At 37.0% G+C, this 22433-nt stretch overlaps 1 protein-coding gene across 2 annotated transcripts in view; it reads left to right on the top strand.

The window, feature by feature from the left end:
- ABCA12 (ATP binding cassette subfamily A member 12) overlaps nucleotides 1-22433 on the top strand; it is a gene marked incomplete at its 5' end in the record, with an annotated part of 180642 nt that overhangs the window by 109487 nt on the left and 48722 nt on the right. For both annotated transcript variants that reach the window (XM_082630169.1, XM_082630170.1), the window contains 6 exons: nucleotides 1198-1288; nucleotides 3430-3609; nucleotides 4177-4492; nucleotides 7233-7347; nucleotides 20859-21188; nucleotides 22312-22381. In XM_082630169.1, the coding sequence (XP_082486295.1) occupies nucleotides 1198-1288; nucleotides 3430-3609; nucleotides 4177-4492; nucleotides 7233-7347; nucleotides 20859-21188; nucleotides 22312-22381 (1102 nt within the window). The remainder of the gene's footprint in view (nucleotides 1-1197; nucleotides 1289-3429; nucleotides 3610-4176; nucleotides 4493-7232; nucleotides 7348-20858; nucleotides 21189-22311; nucleotides 22382-22433) is intronic.

The raw sequence follows: 22433 nt of genomic DNA on the forward strand, positions 1-22433 counted from the left end.
TAACCACTTCACAGACTTGTGAAGATCATATTGTGGAAGCATTTGAAAATAATATTATATATTATAGATAGACAGGATTGATTGTAACAGGAGTGATAAGAGAATGGAAATAGAGTTTGATGGATCGTCTCTGAATTGCAACTAACACAGTGCTTTCCTTATTAGTAACGTTCTGATTCAGATTTTCTACAATGTGCAAATTAATCCTGGTAAATAGTTAGATTTTAAAGAACTTGGGTTATCATAGTGTATAGCTGCATGATAGCCATCTGTCTTCATGCTACCAACTACTCTTAGACTCCTCAGCAACTATAGATTTAGCAAATTAATTCTATTATATATATGCTCTATTAATACATATTATTCTTAATCATTTATCTCCATGATAACAAAACAAGATATTGGTAGAAGGACAGAATAATAAGTAGTTTTGAACTGTCCTCTAAAGGGAAAACAACTTAAGCCTAGGTCACATAAAAATTAGGCCATAAATTTACACACAAGATGAATAAACATTTCTTTAATCAAGCTGAAGTCTCTCTCTTCAACTTTCCTTTCGACCCTTATTAATTGTACATCCTTAGGGAAATTTACATAGCTTCTTGGGCCCTAGCCTTGTCCTCTATTAACTGGGGATAATAATAGTACTTACCTCTAGGTATTATTGAAAACTAAGTGAGAAAATCAAGGTAAGGTAAACTCTATTAGACAGTGCCCAGCACTTAGTAAAATTTCAATAAGTATTACCTAGTAGACAACTACAGTGGTAGAATTTATGTCTCCTAATTTGCAAGATAGCTACAAAAGCCTTTATATTTTTAAAGCACTATTTTTTCTAAATTTTCAGTCTTTCCATGAGTTACTCCATGTAAAGTTTTATCATCAGTTTATTTTTCCATGTTCACAAAGCTGCACTTATTACAGTATAAAACAATACCATAATAATTTACATTTGACTAATCTGATTAGATACCACTTTACAGAAAAGTAACCTGAAGCTGGAAAAGGCTGAGTGCTTGCTGAAAGCCTCTGAGCTAAGAAGTAGTAGGACTAGAATACAAATCAGTTGGGAGCCTTTGCAAAATGGTGCACTGAAAATGCCCAGTAGTGGTACCTCATTTCACTGTGGTGTTATTAGAGAGACAATGATTAAACATGTTTTCTTTTTGTATTGAAACTTATTCCCTATATTGTTAGAATACTCTAAGAAACCCCTTTGTGCAAGTTTTTGTAAAATTCTCCGTGGGACTAGATGCTATTGAACTCTTGAAACAGATGGATGAACTTGGTGAGTCCAGATACAAAACTTTTATTTACTTGTCATGTCAGAAATGTGAAAAGCATTGTGCCATATAAGATCTTCTTTTCCTTTTCTTCTGTATTTGGTTCCTATCTAGTTATCCTAAGAAAAGTAAAATCCTGGATATATCTATCCATCTTCTTCCTAGTTAGTTGTACAGTTACAAGTAGTAATGATTATTTTGGTACCTAGTGCCTGTAGTTAGTTTCAATAATTATAATGCAATATATTCCATGTAAATGCAGCTTGTCCTTCAATCACAGGTAGGTTGCTACAGGAGGACACTTTTTGGGGGTAACTTGATGAAAAGCAAGTCTTTAAGGACAAAAGAAGATGAAATGGTTTATTTCTGGCTACATTTATAATTTTATCTCCACTGGCCTTAGTATCACTTTGACTAACTCAGAATGTAACCAGAAGAAGTTATAGAGTTAGCAAAAACAAAACAAAAGCAATGCAGAGACTCAAACGAAAATAAATCACTATTCAAGGTTGGCTCCTCCTCTCATGATCATTTAAAAGAAACAGGCAGAAGAGGATCAAAGAAAGCTGTCTGAACTTATGCATTCCCTCTGCCACCCCACCTTCAACATAAGGGATGCAAGATGTCTAATTCAGTCTGTGTCTGATTCCCTGTTGCTATGCAACCATGGGTAAGAGGAAGGGAATGAAAGCATCAGAATTTGACCACAGTAGAGCAAATGCCCCTCCTCCTCCCTAGTGCTACTGGGACTTATGTGATTTAGGTTGTAAACCAGTGGGGAGGAATTATGCCTACATTTATATTCTGTATAATTTTATGTACTTTATGATAGTCAACCCTGTTTGATTAAGGAAAGATGTTAGTGATTTATTCTCTAAAATTATCATTTGGTAAGGAAACATTTGATCAAAATATCAGGGATAAACTATAAATTTCCTATGTAGTTTTTTTTTTATTTCTAACTTTAGATATAGGAGATGAGTTTTAGAATTTAAAAGAAGGTTAAAATGACTACAGCAGTGAGACTTACTGTCTGTGTAATTGTATATTTAACTTAGTATCAAAGAGGTTTTATAGTTTGGATTTGGGGAGCACTGACTCTTCATAGCTCTATCTACCAGCATTTCTGAAGAATCCTTTGCTGTTGTATTGATTTCCAATGGCCGCTGGAGGCCACTGTTCAACCACAATTTTACCCCTCCCCCACCAATGTCTATGAAGCAAAACATGTCATTTTAAGTTCTAATGAGAGGTGCATTTAAGAAGTTGCCCTCTGTGAGAAAATTTAGTCTTCTGTTGGACGATTGTAGAGACATATTTGGGTTCTGTGAAGAGGGATTTATGATATCACAGCCTTCTCAGTATTCATGATGATCAAGTCAGTGAAAATTTAATTGGCCAAGTGATTTATTAACTTGAAATTTTATATTTACCCTTTGTCTCAGTTGATTTCCTCATAAGGAATCATGAAATTGAAGAGCAATTAAATCCTCTTTCTTCCAGAGTAATTACCTGAAAAAAAAATCTTGATCATTTTATCTAGATTAATACAGATATGAATAGAGATAGCTCACATAAAGTTTTAAGTCAAACAGTATTAGAAAGTTGTAACTATGTGGCATAGATTGTCACCTGAGAAATGATTCTGTATCACAAATGACTGAATGATGTCATTTATTTGTTCTACACACGCTGCATAGACTTTCCTTGCCTAAATTCTTAAATCTACATTCCCTGAACAAAGCAAGCATTTCTGTTTATTCAAATGCTTCACCTCAAGTTTATAGTTTTCTTCCTAACTATTGAAGATAGATTTTTTAAAATTATTCACCTTTAGTCTTTGGTTAATTAAATTGTAGCAGAATATACTTCTGAATTAGTTTGTTCCATTCTTTGTACTTGGGTTTACTGTGTCTGTAACTAGTTCAACATTCTCCTCAGTGAACATTTGCACAGCTAGCTACGTTTTCCCAGATATAGAGTACTAGATATTTTTAGAGTAAATTCTACAAGTTCTTATTATTTATAATCTAGTTTAAGGTTTACTACTTACCAAAAAATTAGTATTTTGTCCTGTTACTACTAGAAACAACATTATAACACAACATTATAATATGCTTTGTGTCCGTTTTTTTTTCTTCTTTAGATATTCTAAGGCTAAAATTAGAGAAAGGCATTGACCTCATTGATCATCTTAACACACTGTCTTCCCTGACAGTAAATATTTCCTCCTGTGTATTATATGACCGTATTCAGGCAGCAAAAAGCATAGATGAAATGGAAAGAGAGGCTAAAAGACTCTACAAAAGCAATGAACTCTTTGGAAGTAAGTGTTATTCTACTAGAATTTGAGCTTCTCTCTGTACTAAAATTGGCCAAATTCTTCCCTCACTTCTTTCATCCAGAACTCAGAAAAGTAGTTGGGGGTGGAGGGAGGACACTGTCCCCTCTGATGTCCTTAGAAATGAGAACCTTTCATGTAGGCAACCAACCGTATTGGTTGAGGAGCCTTCAATATGTGTAATTTTGTTGGTATGGTTAAAATTAAAACTGTAAAGGATTACATAGTTACAGGATGAAGTTGAGTCCATCCTCATAATCAGTCAAGATTATTCATTTGTGTGTGTGTGTGTGTGTTTAATTTCAGTAAGTGGCTTAGAGTGATATATTTAATCTGGCCACTTAGTTTGTGATTATCTTCTCAAATTCCTGCTTTGAGCCTCTGAGGTTGTCACTTTCAGTTAGCCATCTTTTCTGTAAATTAGAAGTCTGACCTTACTGTCACATTACTAAGTCAGTTGCCTGTTTGGCTGCCCCCTATGTGTACCCTCCAAACAATGAATAATGTCAACCATAAAATAACCTTCTGATGTTGTTGCCATTTTATTTTTAGGTGTTATTTTTAAGCTTCCTTCTAATAGCAGCCAGCACAGAACCTATGACTCTGAAAACGTCTCTCTTCCTCCTGTTGTAAAATATACCATCCGCATGAGTCTCAAGACCTCACAGACCACAAGAAGCATAAGAAACAAGATATGGGCCCCAGGGCCACACAATTCTCAGTCAAACAACCAGATCTATGGCAGGGCTTTTGTTTACTTACAGGATAGTATTGAAAGAGCAGTCATTGAATTGCAGACTGGAAGAAACTCCCAGGAAATAGCAGTCCAGGTCCAAGCAATTCCTTATCCCTGCTACATGAAAGACAAGTAAGTCCATGCACTTCCAGGCATTTTAAATAATCAACCCCTTTTTTTAGAATTCATTTCTTTTCATTCATTGACATGTGTCACATTGAAAGGAATAACATTCACCAAACCTTTGTCAAATGCTTGTTTCAAGGAAAAGATCCACAGTATAGGGCACAGCTCACTATAACTGCCCATCGCTACCCAAATGATGCTAAAGTTCTTACTAAATGATCCATGTTTTCTTTAATATAATCCTTAGCCTTCCAAGTACTTTGGCCCCCAAATTAAGAGAGTTGGACTCAGACTTGAGTGCATCGCTGCATGATTTTGATGTTACCCACTCTCAACTGGTTTTACTTTTCTCTAATCAAATAAGGATGTTAAACAAAACAATCTTAAAATCCCTTCCAACTCTCAAATTTAATTAGAAATATGTGAATGTAAGGTCAGTTTTACAGAAAAAAATTAATAGAACATTATTGATCAACTCTCTAAGATAAATATTGTGCTATCTGAAACTATTTTATGTATTCTCAGTCCACTTGGTAGGAATCTTTATCTAAAATGGTTTTGCTAAATGAACAAAAAATGTAAAGATCATGCTTTTAGACAATTGAATTTGAATATTCAAGAAATTTGCCAGTAAGGTAACACTGAATGGTTCTTCCACTCCGACCACAGTAAGAAAATAAGGGTGGTTGGCTAAGTTTTTCAAGCTCATTCTACACAAAAGCTTGAGGCTGAATATTACTTTGAATGAATTGTGCTTATTATTCAGCCCAGTTATTGCAGTTTATATACAATTGAGATGGGTCTGGATTTTTTTTTTTTCTGTTTCTTTCAATGCTTCTGTCTTCTTTGACTGCTTCAAGAGCTATAGAGATGAGGTTATGTAGCTGTTTGTGCAGCAGTGATACGAGAAGACAGGTGATGATTCTGTCAGCAGGTTGTCAAGGTTACCTACTTATTGTAGAAGCCAGTCAGGACCTTGTTGCCTAAACCATGTGTGAACTGAAATGGCTTGCATGAATAGTAAAGACCTGTGGTTTCAATTAAATGAAAATTCTCATCTATTTTCCTTCTGACTTTCTTCCCCTTGTAAATTTTAGTACCTAGGATGGTAGTTACCTGGATGTTTCTTTTAAGAGTAAAGTAACTGTACTCTGCATTCTTCATGGGAGTATGAACATAATGCCTTAATGTACCCATATAAACTCTTTGTTGCATACAAAGTGCTTTCACATATATTATTTCATTTGTTGCACCAAACAACCTCATAAAGTGAGAGCAGATATTATCAGCCACGCTTTCCAGATGAAAAAATTGAAATCCAAGTAAATCTCCTGAAGTTGAATAGCTGGTACTGCATTGGTCCATTAATTACAATACCAGAATTTTCTCTTTCATACTATACCAAATCTAAAATACACAGTCACTTGGAAGAAACATTAGCGGGGATTTGTTATTAATGAATGAAGGCCTTTGCCTAATTCCAGGGCCAGAAACAGCATCAAGGCTGGACCCGAGCCAAGAGAAAATTCATTCAACAAATATTCTTTAAGTGCTTCCCCCTTGCCAGTTTCCCAGGAACCAAAAAAATTGGATGCGGCCCCAACCCTCACTTCTCCCCCACTAAAAAATCCTTCATATCTCTGTTGGTGATACACTTCACTTTTCTAAAGTGAAAATGAATGCTGGTGATGTCATGTTCCATGAATATTTGCATCTTTCATGGGGAACTTGAAGGTAATTCCTTGGCCTTATAGATTAAAAAGAAAATGGCCTTGGGACATTTCTGCAAGTGAAAGTTTCAGTGGAGCCTAATATGTAAAACAGATCAATTTAGAGATTCTCTCATTGAAAACTACTCCTTTGCCTTAGCCCATAGTTGACAGCTAATGTCAGAATCATGGTCCTTAGAGTGTGGTCTCCAGACCAGCGGCATCAGCATCACCTGGGAAATTGTTTAAAATGCAAATTCCAAACCCCATCTCAGATATAATAAATCAGAAGCTCATGGGTGGCGCCCAGAATCTGTTTTAAAAAGCCCTTCAGGTGATTTCGATGCATGCTCAACTTTCATAAACACTGCATTTGAACATTCAGGTACTATGGGCCAGCCATTCAGGAGTATATTTAGGGCCCAATGAAGTCTTCCAGCAACCCTCTAGTTACCAGAAAAAACATTTCTATACTATTTATGAAACATCCCCTAGAGCATTATTTTGAGGAATCCAAGTTCTTTGCATTTTAAATCAAATGATTTTGAGTTTCATTCTATTTCATTTTGGGAAATTTGGTTTAATAATAACTATGAGCTTCCAAAGAGTAGATAAATACGGTAATTTGAGAAGATATATCTTTTAGCTAGGTAAACCAATCATCATCTAATTTTAAATCTGCCTTTTAGATAAGAATTTAGTTTAGACAGAAGGGCTTAGAGCCTTGTAATTATATCTGTATAATAATTATTTTCCTGAACAGGACATACATACTTTAAACAATTTAGCAATTTTATCTAACAATCCAGAACTGTTTTACTCTTGCAGCAGTATGGCAAGAAAATCATGCACTTACTGCTAAGTCAGCTTCACACTTCATAAATGAAAGAGTCATAATAATAATTAGTCTCAATTTCAGAACAGGAGTATAATTTCAATGTAGGAGGGAGTGTGTTCTTTATATATTAAAATCTGCAAGTGTGACATTCATTTTGGTCACTGGATTTTTGTTTTTTTGTTTTTGTTTTTCCTTACAGCTTCCTAACCAGTGTCTCTTATTCCCTTCCAATCGTGCTCATGGTTGCCTGGGTTATATTTATAGCTGCATTTGTAAAAAAACTTGTTTATGAGAAAGACCTCCGACTTCATGAGGTATGTTGAGAATCTCTTATTAAATAAGTTGTACATGGATATAATTAATTACCATGATTTTCGTCATACCTATGCAAACTCAGAAAGCCTGACCTATACCTGGTGAATTAGATGGAAAAATATATTATGAAACATTAAGGCAGCTGGTACGGCAATATTTTGTCTTCTCAAAAGTTGCGTAGAAGTTATTTTATAACTACTTCTGAAAAACGAAATCTGAATAATTCTGAATAAAATCTGAGTACGATTTATGATCCTAACAGTAATTTTTGCCCAAGAAGTTACCTGTAAGACTTAGGATTTAACAAAAGAATTTTAAATAACAATAATAACTATTAAGGCAGGAAAATTGTTGGCATAGTAACTGAATGAGTCCAAATGAAGATATAGTTATATAGATATAGACATAGATGTAGATATAGATAGATACAGATTTGGACATGGACAGAGACATATGGCTTGTTTCAGCTCTCAAGAAGCAAATTCTCTTTCCAGTATACCTTGTCTCCTTCAGTTCTCTTTCACTGACTTGTGATTTATAGAGACTAAGAATTTCATGTTATGCTACTGATTAGGTTAATAATATGACGATGAAAGACAGGACCTGGGATGTAAAGCATGATCTCTTCTTGAGCATATTCTTCATCATTATCCCCAGATCCAAAATATCTCACTTCTTTTTAGAATTTATGAAAAAGCATTGTGTGATTTTTTATTGTATTAGAGTAGAAATAATTTTATCAGCTAATCCTTTAATGAGCCCATTCTTTACATTCACTCGTGAAGTGACAAGATAGCGGAAACATTTCAAAACTGAGGGGCAATAATTATTGCAGGCCTGACTGACAATCTGAAACAATGAGGTTAGAGTAACCTGTTAGCCCAATTGTACTTTTCAGACTTACTTTGCCAGTGCTTTTAAGCAATTGATTATTTCTCCTTACAAAGTACAAATTACTGCTTTATGTTTTTGTCAGCTCAACATCAGACTTCCAGGGCTGTCCTAGAGTTTGAACCCACACTTTTTACCTTTCCTATTTGAATTCTGGGTGATCTTCAGCTGAATTTTTATATTTCAGTTATAATTTGGTAGAAGTCTCATCAACTGGTTTGAGCCCCATTGTTTCCAGGACTGTGTACAATGTTTTCTTAACCCCAATTTAGAAACTCGAATCCATGCCCTGGACCATAACTTTGGTTGCAAGCTTCTACCTTATATTTCTCTGTCAGGTTCCTGGTACTCAGAAGTGAATCTTTACAAATTAAAGGAAAACTTTGAAATAGAAAACTGTGATAGAAACTGAGTTCTTTTCTACAGCACAATAAGTAATCTACCTTAAAAATATAAGTAAATATAAGCATGTGCGTGTGTGTATATGTGTTGTGATATGTCTATTATGTATATATTATATACGTATATGTAAAATACATGCATTCTGTATTATTTTGGTTTGAAAATAGTACTCTCTGGGGGATTCCCTGGTGGTCCAGTGGTTAGGGCTCTGCACTTCCAATGCAGGGGGCAGTGGGTTCAATCCCTGGTCGGGGAACTAAGATTCTACATGCTGCATGGCATGGCCAAAAAATAAATAAATAAATAGTACTCTCTGAATGCATCTATGGATGTCATCAAAAAACATCAAAGCACAATAAAGAGTTTTTCTCAATAGAAGACATGAAAGACATTTTTAGCAATGAACCAGTTTCTGTTTGGTAGCTTTGTGTCTTCATTTTGCAGGCATCTACTTTCAAAATTTAACTAGCTGGTCTTGGGGGTCAAAGTTACATAGTGGAAGATCACTGAACTTGGAAGCAGAAAATAAGGCTTTGGGTCTTCCAGTTCATATTCACTTGGTCCCAGTCCCTTAAACTCTCTGAGTCTTGTCATCTAGACTTCATTCAGCATCATATTTCCAGAATGTACTTTCTCACTGCCAGAACAGAAGAGGTATTCGATTATTCATTTTTTTATCAATTCTAAGAATGATTTTTTTTTTCACATTTTAAAGCCTCTGAAATTGAGATGTATTTGATAGGGTGTCATAATTTATTTGGCAGTGATTTTTCTTTCTTGGTGGCATGTAAAATAATGACACATCTTAAAATTAGCAGTGCCCTAAATTTAAAGGAATATGGTCTATTCGTGAGATGAGTTGATGGAAGCTGGTGTGGAATGAGTAGAATATTGCTAATGCCCCTGCTCAGCCTCCCTCCTCTGCCAACAGTTCTAAACTAACCTCCTCCTTTTTAAAGATGAAAAAGCTGAGCCCAGAAAGTGAGAGGTGACTTGATGAAAACTATGGGCTAGATAATGGTAGATCTGGGTCTAAAACTCAAGTGTCTGGACTTCTGACCAATTCTTTTCCATGTCATAGCTACCTTCTCTCTCACAATTTTATTTTAGTAGCCTAGACTCCTAACGACTCTTGAAGATGATGGTGGATAAACTCTTAGGTTACCAGCGACTCAAGAGCACTTTTTAATATTATCATTTTAATATTTACTAAGATCTAAAGCTGCCCATTCTCTTCTTCCTTTTCCCAATTGAATAAAAAAGTAAACAAACAAATAAAACATTTTTCCTTCTGTAATTGTTGTCACAGCTAGGCAGAGAAACCAGGTCAGTTGCTAATTCAGTGAAGCCATTCACCTTTGAACTTGTTATGGTATGATTCTAGTAAACTCCTTTAACTTGTTAAAGAAATTTAGCAAAATACTAATGCCCAATAAGTTTATTGATAAAATTAAGCCTGTAGTTAAAAAAAAAAAGCTATTTCAAAATGTCTTGCAATTGAGTTTTATTCTGCATTCCTTGCTTTTTAAAATTAAAATATTAAATCTGTACAAAAGCTGGTTTTATATCACACCAAAGAGTTGTTTTTCACATTATGTTCTCAGTTTCGTGGTTAGTTTCATCTCTTTGCTCTAATATAAGTCATTTATGGGGACTTGATGGTTTATATTGCTTTGGAGACAAAATTTTGGAGTTGTCCTCTCTCTCAGTTCAGACAGGTAACCTAAAATATCTGTGGTCAGCAGACAGATTACCAAAACTTATGCAAGAGTCTGTAGTCCTGTGGTGCTTCACTTGAGGCAATTTTTTATGTCTTCTTTTTTTTTTGAATGCTAATTTATTCTTTTTTTTAACATCTTTATTGGAGTATAATTGCTTTACAATGTTGTGTTAGTTTCTGCTGTATAACAAAGTGAATCAGCTGTATGTATACATATATCCCCATATCCCCTACCTCTTGTGTCTCCCTCCCACCATCCCTATCCACCCCTCTAGGTGGTCACAAGGCACTGAGCTGATCTCCCCGTGCGATGCAGCTGCTTCCCACTAGCTATCTATTTTACATTTGATAATATATATAAGTCCATGCCACTCTCTCACTTCGTCCCAGCTTAACCTTCCCCCCACCATGTCCTCAAGTCCATTCTCTACGTCTGCATCTTTATTCTTGTCCTGCCCCTACATTCTTCATAACCATTTTTATTTTTTTAAGATTCCATATATACGTGTTAGCATACGGTATTTCTTTTTCTCTTTCTGACTTACTTCACTCTGTATGACAGACTCTGGGTCCATCCAACTCACTACAAATAACTCAATTTCATTTCTTTTCATGGCTGAGTGATATTCCATTGTATATATATGCCACATCTTCTTTATCCATTCATGTGTCGATGGACACTTAGGTTGCTTCCATATCCTGACTATTTTAAATAGAGCTGCAGTGAACATTGTGGTACATGACTCTTTTTGAATTATGGTTTTCTCAGTGTATATGCCCATTTGTGGGATTCCTGGATCATATGGTAGTTCTATTTTTAGTTTTTTAAGGAACCTCCATACTGTTCTCCACCGTGGCTGTACCAATTTACATTCACACCAACAGTGCAAGAAGGTTCCCTTTTCTCCACACCCTCTCCAGCATTTATTTTTTGTAGATTTTTTGATCATGGCCATTCTGACAGGTGTGAGGTGATACCTCATTGTAGTTTTGATTTGCATTTCTCTAATAATTAATGATGTTGAGCATCCTTTCATGTATTTGTTGGCAATCTGTATATCTTCTTTGGAGAAATGTCTATTTAGGTCTTCTGCCCATTTTTGGATCGGGTTGTTTGTTTTTTTGATATTGAGCTGCATGAGCTGCTTGTAAATTTTGGAGATTAATCCTTTGTCAGTTGCTTCATTTGCAAATATTTTCTCCCATTCTGGGCACTGTCTTTTCATCTTGTTTATGGTTTCCTTTGCTGTGCAAAATCTTTTAAGATTCATTATGCCCCAAAGATAAGGTGACCTATATGCATAAGTTTATCTCTGGGCTTTCTATCTTGTTCCATTGATCTATAATTCTGTTTTTGTGCCAGTACCATACTGTCTGATGACTGTAGCTTTGTAGTATAGTCTGAAGTCAGGAAGCCTGATTCCTCCAGCTCCGTTTTTCCTTTTCAAGATTGCTTGAGCAATACAGGGTCTTTTGTATTTCCATACAAATTGTGAAATTTTTTGTTCTAGTTCTGTGAAAAATGCCACTGTAGTTAGACAGGGATTGCATTGAATCTGTAGGTTGCTTTGCGTAGTATAGTCATTTTCACAATGTTGATTCTTCCAGTCCAGGCACATGGTATATCTCTCCATCTGTTTGTATCATTTTTAATTTCTTTCATCACTGTATTATAGTTTTCTGCATACAGGTCTTTTGTTTCCTTAGGTAGGTTTATTCCTAGGTATTTTATTCTTTCTGTTGCAGTGGTAATTTCGAGTGTTTCCTTAATTTCTCTTTCAGATTTTTCATCATTAGTGTATAGGTATGCAAGAGATTTCTGTGCATTAATTTTGTATCCTGCAACTTTACCAAATTCATTGATTAGCTCAAGTAGTTTTCTGGTGGCGTCTTTAGGATTCTCTATGTTTGGTATCATATCATCTTCAAACAGTGACAGCTTTACTTATTTTCTGATTTGGATTCCTTTTATTTCTGTTTCTTCTCTGATTGCTGTGGCTAAAACTTCCAAAACTATGGTCAATACTAGTGGTGAGAGTGGGCAACCTTGTCTTGTTCCTGATCTTACTTGAAATGGTTTCAGTTTTTCACCATTGAGGATGATGTTGGCTGTGGGTTTGTCATATATGGCCTTTATTATGTTTAGGTAAGTTCTCTCTATGCCTACTTTCTGGAGGGTTTTTATCATAAATGGGTGTTGAATTTTGTCAAAAGCTTTTTCTGCATCTATTGAGATGATCATATGGTTTTTATTCTTCAGTTTGTAAATATGGTGTGTCACATTGATTGATTTGTGTATATTGAAGAATCCTTGCATTCCTGGGATAAACCCCACTTGATCATGTTGTATGGTCCTTTTAATGTGCTGTTGGATTCTGTTTGCTAGTATTTTGTTGAGGATTTTTGCATCTATGTTCATCAGTGATATTGGCCTGTAGTTTTCTTTCTTTGTGACATCTTTGTCTGGTTTTGGTATCAGGGTGATGGTGGCCTCGTAGAATGAGTTTGGGAGTGTTCCTCCCTCTGCTATATTTTGGAAGAGTTTGAGAAGTATAGGTGTTCGCTCTTCTCTAAATGTTTGATAGAATTCTCCTGTGAAGCCATTTGGTCCTGGGCTTTGGTTGTTGGAAGGTTATTAATCACAGTCTCAATTTCAGTGCTTGTGATTGGTATGTTTATATTTTCTATTTCTTCCTGGTTCAGTCTTAGAAGGTTCTGCTTTTCTAAGAATTTCTTCATTTCTTCCAGGTTGTCCATTTTATTGGCATAGAGTTGCTTGTAGTAATCCCTCATGATCCTTTGTATTTCTGCAGTGTCAGTTGTTACTTCTCCTATTTCATTTCTAATTCTGTTGATTTGAGTGTTCTCCCTTCTTAATGAGTCTGGCTAAAGGTTTATCAATTTTGTTTATCTTCTCAAAGAACCAGCTTTTAGTTTTATTGATCTTTGCTATTGTTCCCTTCATTTATTTTTCATTTATTTCTGATCTTATCTTTATGATTTCTTTCCTTCTGCTAACTTTGGAGGATTTTTGTTCTTCTTTCTCTAATTGCTTTAAGTGTAAGGTTAGGTTGTTTATTTGAGATGTTTCTTGTTTCTTGAGGTAGGATTGTACTGCTATAAACTTCCCTCTTAGAACTGCTTTTGCTGCATCCCATAGCTTTTGGGCTGTCGTGTATTCATTGTCATTTGTTTCTATGAATTTTTTGATTTCCACTTGGATTTCTTCAGTCATCTTTTGGTTATTAAGTAGTGTATTGTTTAGCCTCCATGTGTTTGTACTTTTTACAGGTTATTTTTTGTAATTGATATCTAGTCTCATACTTTTGTGGTCGGAAAAGATACTTGATATGATTTCAGTTTTCTTCAATTTACCAAGGCTTGATTTGTGACCCAAGATATGATCTATACTGGAGAATGTTCCATGAGCACTTGAAAAGAAAGTGTATTCTGTTGTTTTTGGCTGGAATGTCCTATAAATATCAATTAATTCAATCATTTTTAATGTATCATTTAAAGCTTGTGTTTCCTTATTTATTTTCATTTTGGATGATCTGACCATTGGTGAAAGTGGGGTGTTAAAATCCCCCACTATTATTGTGTTACTGCCGATTTCCCCTCTTATGGCTGTTAGCATTTGCCTTACGTATTGAGGTGCTCCTATGTTGGGTGCATAAATATTTACAATTGTTATATCTTCTTCTTGGATTGATCCCTTGATCATTATGTAGTGTGCTTCTTTGTCTCTTGTAATAGTCTTTGTTTTAAAGTCTTTTTTGTCTGATATGAGAATTGCTACTCCATCTTTCTTTTGATTTCCATTTGCATGGAATACCTTTTTCCATCCCCTCACTTTCAGTCTGTATGTGTCCCTAGGTCTGAAGTGGGTCTGTCGTAGGCAGCATATATATGGGTCTTGTTTTTGTATCCATTCATCCAGTCTATGTCTTTTGGTTGGAGCCTTTAATGCATTTACATTTAATGTAATTATCGATATGTATGTTCCTATTACCATTTTCTTAATTGTTTTCGGTTTGTTGTTGTAGGTCCTTTTCTTCTCTTGTGTATCTTGCCTAGAGAAGTTCCTTTAGCATTTGTTGTAAAGGTGGTTTGGTGGTGCTGAATTCTCTTAGCTTTTGGTTGTCTGTAAAGGTTTTAGTTTCTCCATTGAATCTGAATGATATCCCTGCTGGGTACTGTAATCTTGGTTGTACGTTTTTCCCTTTCATCACTTTAAATATGTCCTGCCGCTCCCTTCTGGCTTGCAGAGTTTCTGCTGAAAGATCAGCTGTTAACCTTATGGGGATTCCCTTGTATGTTATTTGTCACTTTTCCCTTGCTGCTTTTAATATTTTTTCTTTGCATTTAACTTTTTTTTTTTTTTTTTTTTTTTTTTTTTTTGCGTTGCGCAGGCCTCTCACTGTTGTGACCTCTCCCATTGCGGAGCACAGGCTCCGGACACGCAGGCTCAGCGGCCATGGCTCACAGGCCCAGCTGCTCCACGGCATGTGGGATCCTCCCGGACCGGGGCACAAACCCGCGTCCCCTGCATCAGCAGGCGGGCTCTCTACCACTGTGCCACCAGGGAAGCCCTGTATTTAACTTTTGATAGTTTGATTAATATGTATCTTGGCCTGTTTCTCCTTGGATTTATCCTGTGTGGGACTCTCTGCACTTCCTGGACTTGATTGACTATTTCCTTTCCCATATTAGATTAAGTTTTCAACTATAATCTCTTCAATTATTTTCTCAGTCCCTTTCTTTTCCTCTTCTTCTGGGACCCCTATAATTCAAATGTTGGTGCATTTAATGTTGTCCCAGAGGTCTCTGAGACTGTCCTCTGTTCTTTTCATTCTTTTTTCTTTATTCTGCTCTGCAGCAGTTATTTCCACTATTTTATCTTCCAGGTCACTTATCTTTTCTTCTGCCTCAGTTATTCTGCATTGATTCCTTCTAGAGAATTTTCAATATCATTTATTTTGTTGTTCATCATTGTTTGTTTGCTCTTTAGTTCTTCTAAATCCTCGTTAAACATTTCTTGTATTTTCTCCATTCTATTTCCAAGATTTTGGGTCATCTTTACTCTCATTATTCTGAATTCTTTTTCATGTAGACTGCCTATTTCCTCTTCATTTGTTTGGTCTGGTGGGTTTTTACCTTGCTCCTTCATCTGCTGTGTGTTTCTCTGTCTTCTCATTTTGCTTAACCTACTGTGTTTGCAGTCTCCTTTTCTCAGGTTGCAGGTTCGTAGTTCCCGTTGTTTTTGGTGTCTGCCCCCAGTGGTTAAGGTTGGTTCAGTGGGTTGTGTAGGCTTCCTGGTGGAGGGGACTAGTGACTGTGGATGAGGCTAGATCTTGTCTTTCTGGTGGGCAGGTCTGCGTCTGTTAGTGTGTTTTGGTGTGTCTGTGACCTTTTCATGATTTTAGGCAGCCTCCCTGCTAATGGGTGGGGCTGTGTTCCTGTCTTGCTAGTTGTTTGTCATAGGTGTCCAGCACTGTAGTTTGCTGGTTGTTGACCGGAACTAGATCTTAGCGTTGAGATGGAGATCTCTGGGAGAGCTTTCACCGTTTGATATTACATGGAGCTTGAGGTCTCTGGTGGACGAATGTCCTGAACTCGGCTCTCTCACCTCAGAGGCTCAGGCCTGACACTCAGCTGGAGCACTGAGGCGGTGTCAGCCACATGGCTCAGAAGAAAAGAGAGAAAAAAAGAAAGAAAGAAAGAGAGAGAGAGAGGGAGGGAGGGAGAGAGAGAGAGAGAGAAATAAAGTTATTAAAATCAAAAGTAATTATTAAAAATGAAAGAAATTAAAAAGTAATTTAAAAAAAGAAAGAAGAGAGCACCCAAACCAAAAAACAAATCCACCAATGATAACAAGTGCTAAAAACTATACTAAAAACAAAAACAAAATAAGCAAACAAACAAACAAAAAAAAACAGACAAATGGAACCCTAGGACAAATGGTAAAAGAAAACTATACAGACAACATCACACACAGAAGCATACACATACACACTCACAAAAAGAGAAAAAGGAAATAAATATATATATCATTGCTCCGAAGTCCACCACCTCAATTTTGGGCTGATTCGTTGTCTATTCAGGTATTCCACAGATACAGGTACATCAAGTTGATTGTGGAGATTTAATCCGCTGCTCCTGAGGCTGCTGGGAGAGATTTCCCTTTCTCTTCTTTGTTCACAAGGCTCCTTGGCTTCAGCGTTGGATTTGGCCCCGTATCTGCATGTAGGTCGCCTGAGGGCGTCTTTTTCCGCCCAGACAGGACGTTGTTAAAGGAGCAGCTGATTAGGGTGTTCTGGCTCACTCAGGCCGGGGGGAGGGAGGGGTACGGAACATGGGACAAGTCTGTGGTGGCCGAGGCCGGCATGATGTTGTGACAGCCTGAGGTGCACCGTGTGTTTTCCTGGGGAAGTTGTCCCTGGATCACGGGACCATGTCAGTGGCGGGCTGCACAGGCTCCTGGGAGGGAGGTGTGGATAGTGACCTGTGCTCGCACACAGGCTTCTTGGTGGCTGCAGCAGCAGCCTTAGCGTCTCATGCCCGTCTCTGGTGTCATGCTGGTAGCCACGGCCTGTGCCTGTCTCTGGAGCTTGTTTAGGCAGTGCTCTGAATCCCCTTCCCTTGTGCACCCTGAAACAATGGTCTCTTGCCTCTTAGGCAGTTCCATACTTTTTCCTGGACTCCTTCCCAGCTAGCTGTGGCGCAGTAGCCCCCTTCAGGCTGTGTTCATGCAGCCAACACCAGTCCTCTCCCTGGGATCTGACCTCTGAAGCCGAAGCCTCAGCTCCCAGCCCCCGTCTGCCTTGGCGGGTGAGCAGACAGGCCTCTCTGGCTGGTGAGTGCCAGTCGGCACCGATCCTTTGTGCGGGAATCTCGCCGCTTTGCCCTCCGCACCCCTGTGGCTGCGCTCTCCTCCGCGGCTCCGAAGCTTTTCCCCTCCACCACCCGCAGTCTCCGCCCGCGAAGGGGTTTCCTAGTGTGTGTAAACCTTTCCTCCTTCACAGTTGCCTCCCACTGGTGCAGGTCCCGTCCCTATTCTTTTGTCTCTGTTTTTTCTTTTTTCTTTTGCCCTACTCTGGTATGTGGGGAGTTTCTTGCCTTTTGGGAGGTCTGAGGTCTTCTGCCAGCGTTCAGCAGGTGTTCTGTAGGAGTTGTTCCACCTGTAGATGTATTTCTGATGTATTTGTCAGGAGGAAGGTGATCTCCACGTCTTACTCTTCTGCCATCATGAAGGTCTCCTGGCTGTTTCATTTTTGACTAATTATTTAGCCTCTTTATGCCTCTACTTTTTTCACAGTAAGTGGCATGGAGACCTTCCCACCCAGGTTCTCTTTTACACTCTATGCAGCCAGGCAACTGTTCCTCAACCTCAGCTCTGTGAGAAAGGGGATATGTTTTCCTCCAAACTCCAGAACTCCACACCCCAGAGGCCCTCCTTTGGTCATGCTGCCTCTCCCCTTCTGCCTAGTTTATTCTTTTTTATGTCTTCTTAGTACACACTATCCATCCTACTAGTGAGAATTTGGAATAATCCAAGTAATGATCACAATATCCTTTATATCTTAACTAAAAACAATAACATAAATATCTATAATAGGATATAAAATTTGAGGTAGAAAATGTTATTATTTCTTATCAACCAGTGCTTGACATTCTTGTTGAATTGAATGAAGACATTGCTGTCAAGTAAATATATGTATATTTATGATTTCTTTTCCTGACAACATTAATGTCAATCCCTGTGCATAAGCTTCTCTTGAATGTGACACATTTATCCACAATCTGACAGAATCTCTTTCTTGTCATTATTTTCTGCCAAGAACTGGAACAGACTTTGACCACTGTGCAGAGGGGTTTTCCTGAGTAACACGTTATCAGATATTGATGAATTGCTCCAGCAGGTTTGGGGGGCTTGAGAAAAGTGACTCTGATTACAAAGCCAACACCTGAGTCTGTCACCTTGAGGAGACACTAACGCCAGCCGTTCTCTGTGGGTGACCTTCCATTAGCAAGTTTGGTCTTGTTGATTATCTCGAAGTTGGCAGTGAATCTGAATAATGTATGGATGAGTTACATGGTCTCATTGCCTTTTCTCTTTATGAATAACAGCTGTTCTCATGGCATAAAATCCTGAAGGTTAACATTGAAGTTTGATCTAGAATGTTAAGTAGCAAACACTTTTGGAAGCACCTAACCTGATCTGTTTTGATAAAAAGCAATGATCCGGGGCTTTCCTGGTGGTGCAGTGGTTGAGAGTCTGCCTGCTGATGCAGGGGACGCAGGTTTGTGCCCCGGTCCAGGAAGATCCCACATGCCGCGGAGCGGCTGGGCCCGTGAGCCATGGCCACTGAGCCTGCGCGTCTGGAACCTGTGCTCTGCAACGGGAGAGGCCACAATAGTGAGAGGCCCACGTACCACAAAAAAAAAAAAAAAGCAATGATCAGTCTCCAACTTTTACCAACTCTTGGGAATAGAAATCTGATCTTGAGCCTTGAAAATTTCAAAATTACGGTGATCAACACCTTCAGTCCTGGTCTTTGGGTTTGCTAAATTATTTTTTAACAAGGCTATGAATGGAGAATTTTCTAGATATTTAAATGCTTTATACTGAAGTTATCCATTGTCAGGGAAGGAAAACATATTTATACATTAAGTCAGCTGTATTTCATGTCCTTGATAGAGTCCTTGATATTGTATATCCACCTTGTAAAATATAGTGACTTGCCTCCTACTGACATACATTGCTGTGGGGGGGGGGGAATATTTTTTGTATAGGTCACATGAAATTAGGTGGTGAATATCAGCTTTGGGGTAGTTATATGGGTTCTGTAACTCCCCATTTATTTATATTCAAATAGGCATTACACTCAGTAAAAACGTCAAAATACAAATAACTGGAAAGTCACCAAAAAATTGGTAAATATCTCTGAAATGAAGTCATCAAACATGACACAGTTATTTCTCAAATGGGGTAGGGTGCAGGGAAAGAATTGCTAAAATAAGATCTGTGAGGTCTTTTTCACACCAAAATATAGTTTTCTTTTCAATGATAGCTACATAGCAATTGGAGAAAACCTTCCATAGTGAATCTTCACTCCATGCTGATTTTTTTACTTTGACCCACGCATTTATTCCTGTGGAAACATAGATTGAGTCTTTACTGCAAAGTGTGGCAGGGTCTGGGAGGAGAGAAGTAGTAGGAGAGAAGAGGGTAAGGAAAAAGGCAAAGTTAAGAGGAAAAGTCACAGGTCTTCCACAGTGGTGATTAGCTTAAGGCCCACAGCTTAGACTCTTGCTAGTCAGGTAGCTGTTTCCATGGTAACAACTGGAGCAGCAGAATTATCAAAATGTAATAAGTTGCAAAGGCAAAAAGTAAAATTCACAATTTTGCTTGTAGAGCAAAAGATTTGGCACGTTCCCTTTATTTTTTTTTTCCTGGACAAGTTAGGTTTAAAGGGGGAGGGCATTGAAAGTCCTTCATTTTACAGAAAAAATACTGGATTATAAAGCTGTTAGTGGAACATTTCTTTTGTTCTTTTTTTAAATGGAATTTACATTCATAAGCTTAACGTTAATCAAGAGTTGTTAAAACTAGAAACCAGGTACAAATTCAAGTCACCAAATTCAAGACACCCAAGGTCCTAGGGACTTCAGATCTTTCAGAATCCTTTTGAGTTAATGCACAAACATGCTGGTCTGTTTTTCTACCTTGGTGGAATGCCTTGGTCTCTAGGGATATCACTGGGTTATTAAAGAATATCAACTGAGAGAGAGAGAGGTATAGATTACCTGAGATACATGAGTTCATTTTGGGTTCATGGACATCTTTTTGGAAAACAAAGATGACAAACCTGACCTAGACTGTTGGGGATTTTAAGGATGGGAATGTTATGTCAAAAGGCAGAAAGTCCCCCTTCAAAGTTTGCTTGTTTTAAATTCTTAGGAATCTGGTCTATTCTATTTCCCTCGGGAATATGAATACTGATTGTATTGTTCATTCATGTTTAGTAAAAATATTATAGAGTTGTATTACCTCAGTCCCTACATTGAATTTGAAGTAAACCATGGATTTTCACCAACTTGAAATATTCATGCCTGCACAAATGTCAAATTCATGTTGTAAAATTCTGCAGAGGATACCGTAAATTTTGATGATCTATTCTAAACTAGTTTAATCTGGAGACATCACTTAGATACCAGTTATAAAATGAAATTGTCAATAAACAAAACAAACCTCACCATCCAAATCATTCATTATATTGGGGCACTCTGGGAACATACAATCTAAGATAGGCTGGAATAAATGGTCATATTAATTTTACATAGCAAGCATGGACAAAGACTTAGATAAATCATTAAAATGCCTAGTTCCATGTGTATGAAGAGTCTCATGGACATTTTGGAATGATACAGGAATAATTGTTATTTAAGTGTATATTAGTTTAAGAAGGAGCTAACACTTTTTCCTTTTTACAGTACATGAAGATGATGGGTGTAAATTCCTGCAGCCACTTTTTTGCCTGGCTTATAGAGAGTGTTGGATTTTTACTGGTTACCATCATCATCCTCATCATTATACTCAAGTTTGGCAATATTCTTCCTAAAACAAATGGGTTCATTTTGTTCCTGTATTTTTCGGACTATAGCTTCTCAGTTCTTGCCATGAGCTACCTTATCAGTGTCTTCTTCAACAACACCAACATTGCAGCTCTGATTGGAAGCCTCATCTACATCATTGCCTTTTTTCCATTTATTGTTCTGGTTACAGTTGAGAATGAGTTGAGCTGTATAATAAAAGTATTCATGGTGAGTCAACTGTCAAAACTGAATGGCCAGGGTGTGAAAATAATGGACCTTTTTTGGTGGTTTTGGCTCTCCAACTGAGAATACACTTATCTAAATGTAAAAGTTCAGTGTTTGCAAAATATGAGTAACTGTCCTAATGAGAGTCAGTTACATAATTGTCTACCATACAAGCGTAAGACTATGAAAAGAAAACTTTTCCTCCATGGTTTCTAAAACTATAATATGTGATTAAGAGATAGTACCTGAAGAAAGAACAGTTAAAATGTAATACATCAAGTTTTGAAGATCATCAAGGATTCTGACTTCTCTTTGGCCCAATTCCTTAAATATCTTAGAGCCTCTATAACTGGCATTATTCTCATAAATGAATAATTCTCATGTTTTTTATGACATATAATATAACATACAGGCATAAAGACAAATATGCTGAGAGCATATAATCAATTTTGAATTATTTTCTGCTTTTTCAATTAAAGTACTAAATTAATTTAAGAATTAATTTAAGAATTTTAACGAAAGCATTAAGTTTACTGACTTTGAAATTTGGAAAGCAGAAGTAAAGCTCATCATTGACTGCGAGTCATGTTAAAACTTTGCTGTTTATGGAAATAGAAAGTGATAAATAACTTTCATTTGACATTGACCACCTTGAGTTTAAACAACATCTAAATTTTTAATTTGTTGCATTATTAGTACTCAATTGACATTTTTGTATATTTTCATGCATAAAACTTCTATCACTTGAAGTCAGTCTCTGAAGTAAAAACATCTTCTGGACCCTAACATTTCATTTGATATTAGCCTTAACATTGCATTACCCTATTATTACTGGTTTTATAAATTGCTAAACAACATTTAATAAGTTTAGATATATATATTTTGGATTTTTGATAAATATTTTTCAAGTTATAATTTTACTGCTTTTGTTTTCTGCTATTTCCTCTCCTCTTCTTCCAGAGTTGTAGCATGCTTGGTAAGGGACCTCTGTGTTTTTAAATATGCTTAGAGAGTTAACATCAGTTTTATCTATATAAGTGCCCAAAGTTTTAAGTATGTTAAGATTCCTCTGGGCGAAATGTGTGAAATCTATAAGAACTATCATTGCCATTGATTTTCTTCACAGAGCCTGCTGTCCCCAACAGCTTTCAGCTATGCAAGTCAGTACATTGCACGATATGAGGAGCAGGGCATTGGTAGGTTCACTTCCTTTACAACTGGATTTTATCTTTCACACCTGCAATATGT

This window comes from Mesoplodon mirus (genome assembly GCF_964341445.2).
Source record: "Mesoplodon mirus genome assembly, chromosome: 8".
NCBI lineage: Eukaryota > Metazoa > Chordata > Mammalia > Artiodactyla > Ziphiidae > Mesoplodon > Mesoplodon mirus.